General features: G+C 37.7%; 1 protein-coding gene across 17 annotated transcripts in view; it reads right to left on the bottom strand.

Annotated features, from left to right (window-relative positions):
* Positions 1-12,162, bottom strand: part of epb41l2 (erythrocyte membrane protein band 4.1 like 2) — a 208,153-nt gene that overhangs the window by 27,968 nt on the left and 168,023 nt on the right. For 10 of the 17 annotated variants that reach the window (XM_043683473.1, XM_043683480.1, XM_043683487.1 and 7 more), the window contains exons 9-13: positions 8,610-8,762; positions 4,327-4,424; positions 3,619-3,791; positions 2,652-2,848; positions 538-1,194 (exon numbers count right to left, since the gene is read on the bottom strand). In XM_043683473.1, the coding sequence (XP_043539408.1) occupies positions 538-1,194; positions 2,652-2,848; positions 3,619-3,791; positions 4,327-4,424; positions 8,610-8,762 (1,278 nt within the window). The remainder of the gene's footprint in view (positions 1-537; positions 1,195-2,651; positions 2,849-3,618; positions 3,792-4,326; positions 4,425-8,609; positions 8,763-12,162) is intronic. The other 7 variants (XM_043683506.1, XM_043683500.1, XM_043683533.1 and 4 more) reach the window with 1 other exon arrangement.

The following is a 12,162-nucleotide window of genomic DNA, read 5'->3' as shown; positions in this document are numbered from 1 at the left end:
GACAATGGGAAGTAATTTTATCGAATGTAGCCCTGATTACCAACACAAATTTATCTGTTTTGAAGTGGAATAGTGCCACCTGCCTGGCAGTTGCTGAAAAATCATTTCTTGAGAAAGTAAAATACTGTACTCGGAAAAGAAAGCTTTTGTATTAAATTTCATTTTAAAAAAAAAACGACAGATCATGAAATTTTAGTAACTCAAATACATCTATTCAAGTTCAGTTTGAGTGTAATAAAATGGAAACTAACTGCAAATTACATGGCAGCATGATTGAACATCTTTGTTTCTAAATTTGTCAGAAGCATGCTACAATACAAGTGCATGTCCAGGTAGTTCAAGATTGAAACAGAAATTTGGAATCATTAGAGTAAATAGAATAGGCTGGAGGTTCAGACGAGTAGGTCAAGATTCAACATTGGTCAAAATATTCAGTCCTATGTTTCTGCCAAAAAGATCATTTTTAATTTATTTTAAACTATCCACCCATAAAAATCTATTTTCAAATGCCACACATTTAGCGACAAATTTACACACCTCCTCTTCCTCTGCTTTCTCATTCAGGTCATTGTCATAAGAGGCATATAATGTTGTCGCCTTAGGCTCCAGGTAGCAGAGAGACAGAGCAAGAGGAAGGGAAAGGGTGAGTGAGAAAGGGACAGACTGGGATGCAGACAAAAGCAACACAAAGATAATGATGATAGATGGAATGAGTGATGGAGACGTAATAGGAATGTACTTTTGAAAGCTTGGTGGAATCAAAGCTGAACAGTCATCAGGAAGGCTGGGAAAGCTTATATATCCATCCTCATCAAGCAACGAAGGTAATTTGGGAGGAAAACACTTGTAAAGATTTAAAAATGCGAACGTCAATGTCTTTCTTACAGGATTAGAGCCAATTTCTATTTCCTTCAGATCCTGTTGTACAAAATAATTACATTGAACAGTTGTGGTTAATACAGGATCAGGTTGAAGAGGCTTAGTTAATAATGCTGCTTCGTGCTCTGGAGTCGTTACATGTGGACTAGGATCGGAAGAAAGAGTTTCAAACACACATTCTTTGTCTAATTCACCAGCTGAAAAAGCACTATCCTCTGAAATATCAGAGAGAAAATCTGTCTCAGGAATAGGAAAGAGACTTAGAGAGGGAGAATAACTAGAACAGGTAGGAGATGGGGGATGTGTGTTATGGAACTAAATTAAACCCAGTAGACACATGTTTATGTAGCAGATAGTATAGAGAGAATAGAAGGAAATAAAAAAGAAAAGAGAAACAATATTAGTCAGAAAGTCACTCCACAAATTCAAACAAATGGATGCAGACAACTTTAGCTCTTGCAAGATGGATAGGGAAAACACAACAAGGAAGAACAAGCAAACACCATACATCTTTTGCATAATGATTACTAAACGTCAGCTTGGTTACTACCCAGTTTTCTCCTTTTATCATTTTCCTTTTTACTTTTTCAAAGGATGTGGACTTTGCTGGTTGAAACAGCCTTTAATTGCTCGTTCCTAAATGCCTTGAAATTCAAAACACGGGAAAATTGTTCATCAATAGTAAAATTGCGCAGTTTTCTTTCTACAAATAGCCTAGCTACATTTTATAAGACATGGTCCTCTGCATTCCTTTATTTTGTGTTAACTTTAGCTATTAAGAATACAGTGCTTCTAATAGTGACACTTGAAATATAATTCAAAACATTTTGCTGCTTTACATAATTCCTGTGCGACCACATCAGATTACCCAAGATCAACAAATATCAAAAGGTTAAGCATATAAGAGAGCGCAATTAATTTGTAAGACATTAAAATAAAATGGTGAAAGATGACATTGTGGTTTCTTCACGAGTATGCGTTCTGACTGCCCAAATTTCCTGCATTTTCTTGCTGCATCCAAACTTTCCAATACACCTCAACAATGAGTCAGGGAAGTCCCTTGCTTTTCAACAATTACATTTATTCTTATTAATTTTGACATCCACAATTAATTACATATCCCAGAATTAGGCACATGCAGAGTTGGAAAAGTCAGCATATCTGATAAAAGCTACTTTGTAGTTTAACAAATTTAAAAGCAGTAATATTTTGAAACATTCAATCTAAGTGAATTCACTAATTTTCTGCTCCCTTGAATCTTTTCTCTCATTTGTTCAGTAAATATATCTAACCACAAATAATTTTGCTACCTTTATTGTTAGAATAAGTGACTGCACTTAATTTAAAGAGAGAAATTACACTTCCTTTCATCTAGGTCAATAAGAGAAAATAAAATGTACCTCACTGGTGACAGACAATGCTCATATTACATTTCCTTCTATTCCCCTTTCCCCTCAAACTAAAGGACATTTTTGAATCAGTCCCACTGTATTCAATCTCTTTCATCAATCTCCCCTAAGAATCAATAAATAGACACCATGATTTTTTTCTCTGTAGAAAATGCAAAAGAATTATTGATTTAGTCAAAATATATTATACACAGCTAGATTTTACTGCAATTATTCCTACCCTTTTCCCAGAAATACTCATCTGATACTTGAAGTGAGTGGGAAAAATAAGTCATGTATCACTTGCGTGGTACAACATTAGTTACTAATGTGCACTAACTCAAAAACCTGTTGCCTATAATTTCTAATAAAAATGTACAATACCTTCATTTCCATTGGCATTTCTAGTTGTGATTCTTTTGAAGGAGTAGTTTTGCTTTTTACTTCTATCTTTTCATCAGTTGCTCCTACTTTAATGACACCAACTTTGGTGGCAGTCACCTCTGCTGTTGAACTCTGAGGAACATCTAGAGAAGATGAATCTTGCAACAGCCCCACTTCATTAATGCCATCTACTGGGCCTGTTAGAGGAAAGAAACCTTTTTGCTTAAATTTGTAATCATTAGTTCAGTTAGAACATGATGCAGAAAGTAACCATCAATGTGGATTCAATTCCAATTCTGCTTGTATTAATTCACAGAGGTTTGCCTCCCCTCCTTGCCCCAGGTTTGTGGAGTGGTGCCCATCAAGATACAAGTAACCAATTCTGTCTCTCAAATGGATAGATGTACTCAAGATCTATTGTGGACTATGGTTAACTTCACACATAAAAGTGAAGTAAAAGTCACACTAATATTGTAGATTATCTGTTAAATATACACTTATCCAACAGAGAGATCAGTGCTGAGAAAGGACATAATTTGTGACATCAACAGTTGATATAGCACAGGGAAGAAAATGGACTTATCTCTCCACCCAATTTCTTTTTTACATTGTGTGTGTCCAGACAAAGAACTGGAGTCAAAATCAAGTCAGAACAATGCCATAAATCACATAGCCTGAAAAATAATTGTCCAGGTATTGCTGCACGCTCCATCAATAGAGGTTATGGGGACAGTTTTCTACAGGTCAGTTTAATACAAAGTAATATCCATTTATGGCCTGGTGGACCACTTAACTGCACACGTTCTGGAGCAAAAACGAACTGAGAATAGTGGACACTTAAATCTAAAATTCTTTTTTTTAGCAAAAGATGTGTTAGTGATTACTTAAGAGAAAGTGATTTCTCTCGATGTTTCTTCTGAGGACAGATTAAAGTTTGATGGTTTATTGAAATTCACGGGCCACCTACCTCCATCAAGACTTCTGGACAGTCGCTTACTTGAAGTACGCTCAAAATAAGGTGCAGGTCTATCGATGAGTGTACTGGCCTCCCGTGTTTGAGCCTGTGTGCGACCACTGTAACGAAACTTTGAGCCTAAAGTCAAGAATTTACTTTTTGGAGTTTGTTCAGGGGATAGCAGCCTGAAAAAAATGATTTCATGTATTTCAGAATTAACTGCTTTGAAATATTTATATAATATTACAACACTTTCATGCATTGGTTCAAATTTAGGAAGCAACTATTAAGAAAAATATTCTGAAATCCTCTAAATTAAAGGAATTTAACAAGGAATGTCATGGGGAAGCTTTTACACTGTACTGCATTTTGAGTACAGACATAAATGTAATTCATTTCATTTAGAAACTATCCATATCAGACATGAATTTGTTGTAAGGAGTACTTCATTTTAAAAATATGCAACTATTTTTCCTTCTTTATAGTATAGATCTATGTATAAAGCAATTTTTAAAAGGATCATGGATAAAGATGTTTTCTGGAAATTGTAAAAAGACAGAAAAAAAAATGAAAGCAAAGGGAGCACTTGTGCACTCATTAATAAAGGATCGTTTTCTATTACTACCGTAAATACCATTTTGTTAGGACTGCCTACATTTGAATTGCTAAAGGTTACCATTCATTACTTTGGCTGGTCTGACAAATACAGAACAGCCTTACCTGAAGAAAGTATGATGCTCCACACAAACCTTCCACAATCGCTTTGCTGCTCGGTGATTAGGCAACTTGAAACCAATTGTACTTTCAAACTGTTCTGTCTAGAAAGGAATATAATAAAAAAATTTCAACTTTAAAAGGGGACTCCCAACAAAATAAGCATTTGCTTCTACAAGAAATAATATCTTGCACTTTTGTTTAAACATAAAAGCTTCTTTGAAAAAAACTCTTTGCGAACCCACAAAAGAAACACACTTTTTTCTATGACAATAAAACATAAGAACAAAAGCAATTAAATTTCAACTTTTTCAAATGTAAAACAGGATGACTTAAGCAGTCCTTCAGGACCAAGGATGTCTTGGTTCCACTCTAGTTCTATGCACTCAGAGACGGCTAACCATGTGTGTTCTGCAGACACTTACAACATGTAATGTAACTGAATGTTGAGTGGAAACAGAAAGTATAAACATACAGCATCTTTATGGCTGCAAAGAACAGAGCCTTCTATATTTATATAGGTAGCTCACAATACACAAAGGCACTCCATTGTAAGTCTGACAATCCTAAATTGGTTGTCATTATAATTTCTTCATACTGAGAATTATTTAGCAAGTGTGCAAAGTAGTTCACTTTTTCACTTTGGATCTTAATCAAAGAAGAGAGTAATGTTATGCTCCAGGAGTGAGTTCAAAAGGATCTTAGTTATCCAGATGTTTAAATTAAGGTCCATCCCCTTTAATGCCTCAGTGAAAGAAGCAATAATAACTTGGAGTTTACGACATACACAGAAGCATTGTCTGTGTACTGAAGCTTGATGACGGAGAGTGAAGTGATTTAGTTTTGGAATAGAGGCAATAAAGATTGAATAATTTCACATCCATCCTGATTATCTCTATGGGGAACTTGCTGGAAGAACAGTGTTGAATTATAGTGACGTAGAATGAAAAAAAATGTTGTTTTAATGACACAGCTGCATTTGAAAATTGAAATGGTCCAGTTAGTAAAGGTCAGATTTGCATGTCAAAAATTAATAAGCAAAGGATGGTGACAAATCTTTGATACAAACACATTTGAGGAAATCACTCAGAGTCAAAGGCTTTCATGAGATCAAAACATTATGTAAAATAGTCATTATTGGTTTCTGGGTTTGGAATTTGAGGATTCTTGCAATGCTGTTCCTTATTGAAAAAAAATCAGAGAGACTCCTACGTTTTTACAGCAGATTTCTTGGAGATGAACATGATTACAGTAACTCAAGATCTCATGTCATGAGCTCCTCTTCCCAGGTGAGGGATGGGGAGCTCTTACAATCAACAGTGATTCTGAAATTCAATAGATTTATCTACTCCATAAGCCTTGTTGCTTTTCAACTGATGAATGACTTTTATTAAAGGCTGGATAGTGTTGGGATATGGACATATCAATTCGAAACATGGATAGGCTATTTGGCCCCTCAAGCCTGCTCTGCCAAACAATAAGGACATATCTTTGCCAGGTATGCAGTCCAAGGGGTTCTGCAGAGTTTCCAGCCCATCGTATACCGCTTGAGTACAGAATCAAAGTTCAAACTCCATTGCAGTATGGTCAAACTGGATAGTTTGGGGATGGGTTGGAGGATGCTCAGGTCAAGAACGAATCTCAGTTGGGGATGCTCTTAGAAACTTTCATCCAAAGGACAGAGAATGCCCCTGTCCTTTGTCCTTAGCAAGGTGCATCCTTTGAATATTTGGGGTGTAGACAGTCTTAACAGTGATGAAATACCTATGCATATCACGATTGACCACAAGTGGTTTGATTTCCTGTACTCTTTCCACCCACCATTTGTTCACAAGAGATCCAGTTGTTTGATGAACTGTTGATACGTTTACTTTTCTGTTGCAGTGTGGTGATGCTTTCAGTATGTGAACATCTTGTGTTTACATTCGAATAGCTCCTCTACCATCATGCTAACCTCTATTTCCAGGTAAAGCAGCCAAAAATCTCTGTTGCTGTTAATCGTGATGAAATTTAGAGTGGACCAGGCAATGTTGATACACATTGGCTGGGATTAATGAGATTGCATGTGAAATGCCAGCTGAGAAGATCTGTCTTTGCAGGATGCTGGAGACATTCAATGTAAATTTTCCTGCTGCAGTGTTTCAATTATTGTTTAAGAGGTAGGTTGATGGAATTAAATAGGCAAAGTTATATAATGAACAGTTCAGCAGTTGTCAATATTGGTCATGACACAACTAACACATACATGTGATCACTCACTCTGATGATGATGATGCAGTTATGCACAGGTCAATACTTAAATTGACAATGTTGCCACAAGAATTTTACTCTTTATTGCGACAAGGTCATGTTCTAATTTGTCACGAGTATTTAAGATCAGGCTACTGGACTCATGCAAGACTCAAATCAAATGACTGAAGAATCTAATTCACTCATACCTATCAAGACAATACAGACCCAGAGTTTAATAAAACAAAGACCTGCAGATACAGGAGATCTGAAACAAAAAAAAAATCAGAAATTGCTAGAGAAACTCAGAAGCATCTGTGAAAAGAAAATAGAGTTAACAGTTTGAGTTCAGTGATACTTTATGAAAATGGGTTGCTTTCAGAATAGCCAACCCGTTTCCAACAGCACATAGTCCCCATTATCATCTACTTAGCTTGTCTTCATCCTTGACTTACGTTCACCAATCCCTTTGTCTTCTTCTCCTGTATTTCTCTCTCTCTCTCCACTTACCTGCTCACTCCGTCTCCCATCCTCCAATCCTTGTTACCAGCATAAGTATTACCTTTTCTTAGCTGTTTTCAGGTCTGAAGGAGAGTCACTGGACTCGAAAAGTTAACCATTTTCTCTTCATGGATGCTGCCATATCTGCGTTTCTCCAGCAATTTCTGTTTTTGTTTATTTTAGACCCAGCATTAAGGCATACTCCAAACCAGATAAGGGGTGCCACCTAGTGGTAATGGCCATCCCACAGCAACAGTGCTGCAAGTGCACCACCCAACTGTCAGATCCTGCTTGCATGAGTCTGGTCCTCCAAGCAGTGATTTGTATCAAGGAAGCACTACTATTGAGGCATTCTCTGCCTGGTGATGCAACCTCAGCAATGGTATTCACAAATGCTGTTTGACTTAGACTGACTCCAACATTTTCATTTCAAAGTTCCAGCATCCACAATATTTTGTTTTGAATACATTTCCTGTTACTTTAAACTTCACTTCCACTGAAATCTCCTTTCAAGTTTACATGCTAGCTGACATTGCAAATGGCTTCCATTTCTCAGATTCCATCAAATTCCAAAATAAGCATAACCCATTTCAAAAACTAACTGAGCTCCCACCAACTATCAAGCCACTTCCAGCCAAATTGTCTCCAGAATCTACTCTGGGCCTTACAAAGCTTTCTAGAAGTACAATTATTTACATCCAACTTTGTGCAATCACTTTGATTCAGATAGTTTAATTTACTATATTTCTAATTTTCCTCCGCCTTACAGGCCATCTCTGACTCTCTCTTTCTGGACTTTACTGTTTTTCTGTCAAGAAACGGGCTTTTCATACAAATTTGCTTTCAGAACTATTTGGATTAAGCTTCTTTCCACTCCGTTTTCACAAAGTTCCATTCCTCTTTGATACATTTACAGGGTTGATTTCCACTTTAATCACAATATTTCCTGAGATGTCAGTTTCCTTAAAAACTCGTCATCCACAGTAGTCAAGAGGATCCTTGACTTTCAAATCTTAGCCTCTGTTCTTAGTCCATCCCATCTGACTCAATTACATCAGAATCCTCTCTTGAATCCATCTTCCGTAACTCCTTCGTATTTTGCAAATAACCATCTACAACTAATATCTCTATACCTCATTAGGAATGCCTCTATAATACCTTTATCTACTCTTCTATCGTCCAATTTCCTATGTAGTAGCAGGATCTACAACACTTTGACACATTCCAATTCCGGATGAGATGGAAGTGACAGGCTTTTCTTGTACTCTAATACATCTTATTCTCTGCTGTAGGGTAGTCTCCTCTAATAATGGGAAAACTGGTCATCAGTTGGTCAAGAGATCAAGTGGTCATTTTGCCAACCACTTTTCTTTTGTCAGTTGCCTGAACATTTCAAACATTTTATGAAGTTTTTGTTTTTAATATCAGGGTACACAAATGCTAAAGCTTATTAGCATAGAACACAAATTTTTAATCTGCTTTTAATTTGCACCATTAGTTTTAAATAAGTTAAAGCTAACTCTAAATATATATAAAATGATGTTTGGACAACACCTTACCTCTCCAGGTCGAATTTTAATATAAAAATTGCTTCGTTTATAGGAAATTTTAAGAATTTTTGGCCAAGCAAAACGGTTAATTCGGAGACGATCCTTGTAGATGAGCAGCCCATTTGCACATATGCCCAACATAATATCCACTCCTTCAGAATCCTATTTAAAAAAAAACAGAAAAATAATAAATTTTTAAAAGTCAACATAGCATTGCTAAGTCTTGAGAATACTAAAGACTAATTTTCAAGGTAAATTGGCAGATAATGATAACCATCAAAAGGTGTGGCGCTGGAAAAGCACAACAGGTCAGGCAGCATCCCAGGAGCAGGAGAGTTGATGTTCCGGGCATAGGCCCTTCAATCAGGAATGAGTGAGATGCTTAGATGGGAAGGCACTAGGTAGATGCAGGTGAAATGTGATAATGATAGGTTGGAGAGGGGAGGGTGGAGCAGATAGGTGGGAAGGAAAATGGACAGGTAGGACAGGTCAAGAGGGCAGTGCCGAGTTGGAGGTTTGGATCTGGGACGAGGTGGGGGAGTGCAGATTAGGAAACTGGTGAAGTCGATGTTGATGCTGAGTGCTTTGAGGGTCCCAAGATGTAAGATGAGGTGTACTTCCTCATCTTCCAAGTCAGGTGGCTTGGATTTGGTGCTGGAGGTGGCCCAGAACTTGCACGTCCTTGGCGGACTGATAGGGGACAATTAATTTTACACGTCCTTTCAAATTATTTATGGTTCATTACTGGATAACTGGCAGAGCACAAAGTCACAAGACAAAGGAGCAGAAAGAGGCCATTTGGCCAATTGGGTCTGCTCAATGAAGTCTGGACGCAAATGTTTAATGTCCAATGGCAGACACTGGGGATAAACTTGGCATTTCAAGTTAGCAGCCTATTAGTGGATTGCTACAAAGATCAACTTTGGTGGCCTCAGCTATTTACAATCTACATCGATGATTTAGACTATCTAACAGTTCTGATAAAAGGGCCACTGGACTCAAAACATTAACTCTGTTTTTGTCTCCACAGATGTTCCTGACCTTCTGAGTTTCTCCAGCACTTTCTGTTTTTGTTTCAGATTTCCAGCAGCTGCAGTTCTTTGTTTTATTCTACTAACATATCCAAGTTTACTGAGAATGCAGGTCTGGGTGGGAGTGCAAGCTTTGAGCTCCAAAATCTCAGATATATCATGATGACGTGGTATGCTGATGCATTGTGGATAGTGACTTCTCGGAATTGAGGGTTCAGGGAGTGTTGTCATCCAACATGATCTATGATACTGGGGAACGTTGGACAACTTGGTGGCCTGGAGAAAACACCAGTGAGCTGCAGCTGCCAGATAACCACTCTGACTTTCACCTTCTGGTTTCTCACTGGAACTTGGAAAAATAGCATCCTGGATATAAATGAGGCAGCATTACATAATAAAGCGTCAATGTTTGAAAATCAGGCTCTCACCACTTACAAGCAAGATTCTCATCTGGACACTGAAACCATTACCCATGCCTTTAGGTTGCTGGGAAAAGAAAAACACCCTACATTTTGATCTTTAGATAGAAGATTCTCTCTTGCAAATAAACTAAGATCATCTCTTCTTAGGAGTACTGCCCACATTGCATTCCTTTTCACACATCTCCAAACAAATCATCATCCATGGATATTCAATTTCCAATCTCGGTCACCCAGTAGCCCCTTCTCTGTGAAGGCAATTAAATCACATCGATTTTCCTCAATTTGTGCATTGAATTCATCAACATTTTTGTGAGTTCAACATTTTTCTCTTGAATCTGAGCTCCATCTTAGATTCCAATCCCCTTGCCAATCTACTTCCGAATTCCTTCTACTGATAAATGAAATTGCTTTGATACCTGTCTTCTTGAAATGAAAAATGTAACTTCTAATTACAATGTCTCCTGCTCGTAATTAATCCTGCTTCCCAAACCTTCCACACTGACTTTCATGCTGAAAATTGATATCCCCCTTTGCGTTCCAACTTACTCTCTGAACCTCCAGCTTCTGACCTCACTCTGACCCTTCTCATCTCCTGAACCACAATTCATTCAAGATCTATGCATTTTTAAATTGCTGCCATTCACTCCTTCCCTTTCTTGAATCTCTGCTTGAGCAAGGACTACGTATATAAACAAGTGAGATGCAGTCATTTAAAAAAAAAAATCAGGATTCAAACAGCCCCAGCTCAGCAATTCTGCACCACAGGGGACACAATATTAGAACTGTAGATTTGAATTAGACCTGAATTTCAAAAAGGAGTGCAGGTTAGGAGAGAGAAGTGGTGAGATAGAGTCTGGTATGGGAAAAGGTTGCAGGTCAGAGATTCAGGCATGAAAAGATGCTGCAAGGTGAAGTTTCAGGCATGGAAAGAGGTCAGTTGGAGGAAGAGGGAGAGAGAGGCTGCTCCGTAAAGCTGACAATCAGGTCTCAGTCTTATGACAAACCAGAGGGAATTATTCAAAACAAATCTTGTGATTCAAACTAAGATTAAAGGCTCCAGCAATGGTCATATGAAACATTAACTTTACTGTATTGTTTGACTCCTTAAATCCAGGATCCATATAAACTAAATGTTAAATTAAAATTTTTCTTCTTTTGGGGCAGCATGGTGGCTCAATGGTTATCACTGCTGCCTGACAGTGCCAGGGACCCGGGTCCAATTCTGTCCTCTACCAACTGGGCTGTGTGGATATTCTCCCTGTGTCTGGTGGATTTCCTCCAGGTGCTCCAGTTTTCTCCCACAATCCAAACGTGTGTGGGTTAGGTGGACTGGCCATGCCATCATGTTAGGGATATGCATGTTAGGGAGATGAGCCATGGGAAATGCAGGGTTACAGGGATGGAGGCCTGGGTGGGATGCTCGTCAGAGGGTCCGTGTGGACTCGATGGGCTAATTGTAAGGATTCCATGATTTATTCCACATCTTTAGATCCCATACCACCACTCTGTTGAAATCCCAAGGGTCGAATTATCAGACTGTGACACTGTTCTTCAATATTTCTTGCAAATCTAACACTTATCACTTATCTCTTGCATAAGCAGATTGTATTTCGCGTCCCTTTTTAATGCATCCTTTAATAACATTTTAACTTTTGTAGGATAGATGGATAAATTGCCTATGCTGTATTAACACAATTGTCTTTTTGTTTTCTAAGTTCCTCACCCCTGAAATCAAGAACATATTCTTAAAAAAATAGTGGAGAGGTTACATTCCATTAAATAAATACATGTCTCATTTGTGTAAGTTGCAATTTCACTGATTTTCCAAATACGAGCATTGATATTTTCCACAACCAATTTCATCTGTAATTTCTGCAATTACCTCTAACAATTACATCTGCAATTAAACAATCTGCACCCTTACTAACAAAATAATTGTCTCAAGTTATTTTCCAAGGACTGACTACTCCTTTTGTTTTTTAAAAAAATATTTTAGTGTGCTAACCTGGTCCTGAAGCTGGAACTCTCAAATTCCTTAACTTTGCTCCAATCCTTATTATTCAGAGTCCCAGTGGCATTTAGCCAGTTCATTCCACATATGGTCACTGC

The sequence above is a fragment of the Chiloscyllium plagiosum genome, chromosome 3, assembly GCF_004010195.1.
Source record: "Chiloscyllium plagiosum isolate BGI_BamShark_2017 chromosome 3, ASM401019v2, whole genome shotgun sequence".
In the NCBI taxonomy this organism is placed as follows: domain Eukaryota; kingdom Metazoa; phylum Chordata; class Chondrichthyes; order Orectolobiformes; family Hemiscylliidae; genus Chiloscyllium; species Chiloscyllium plagiosum.
This window is presented reverse-complemented; position numbering and strand designations above follow the sequence as displayed.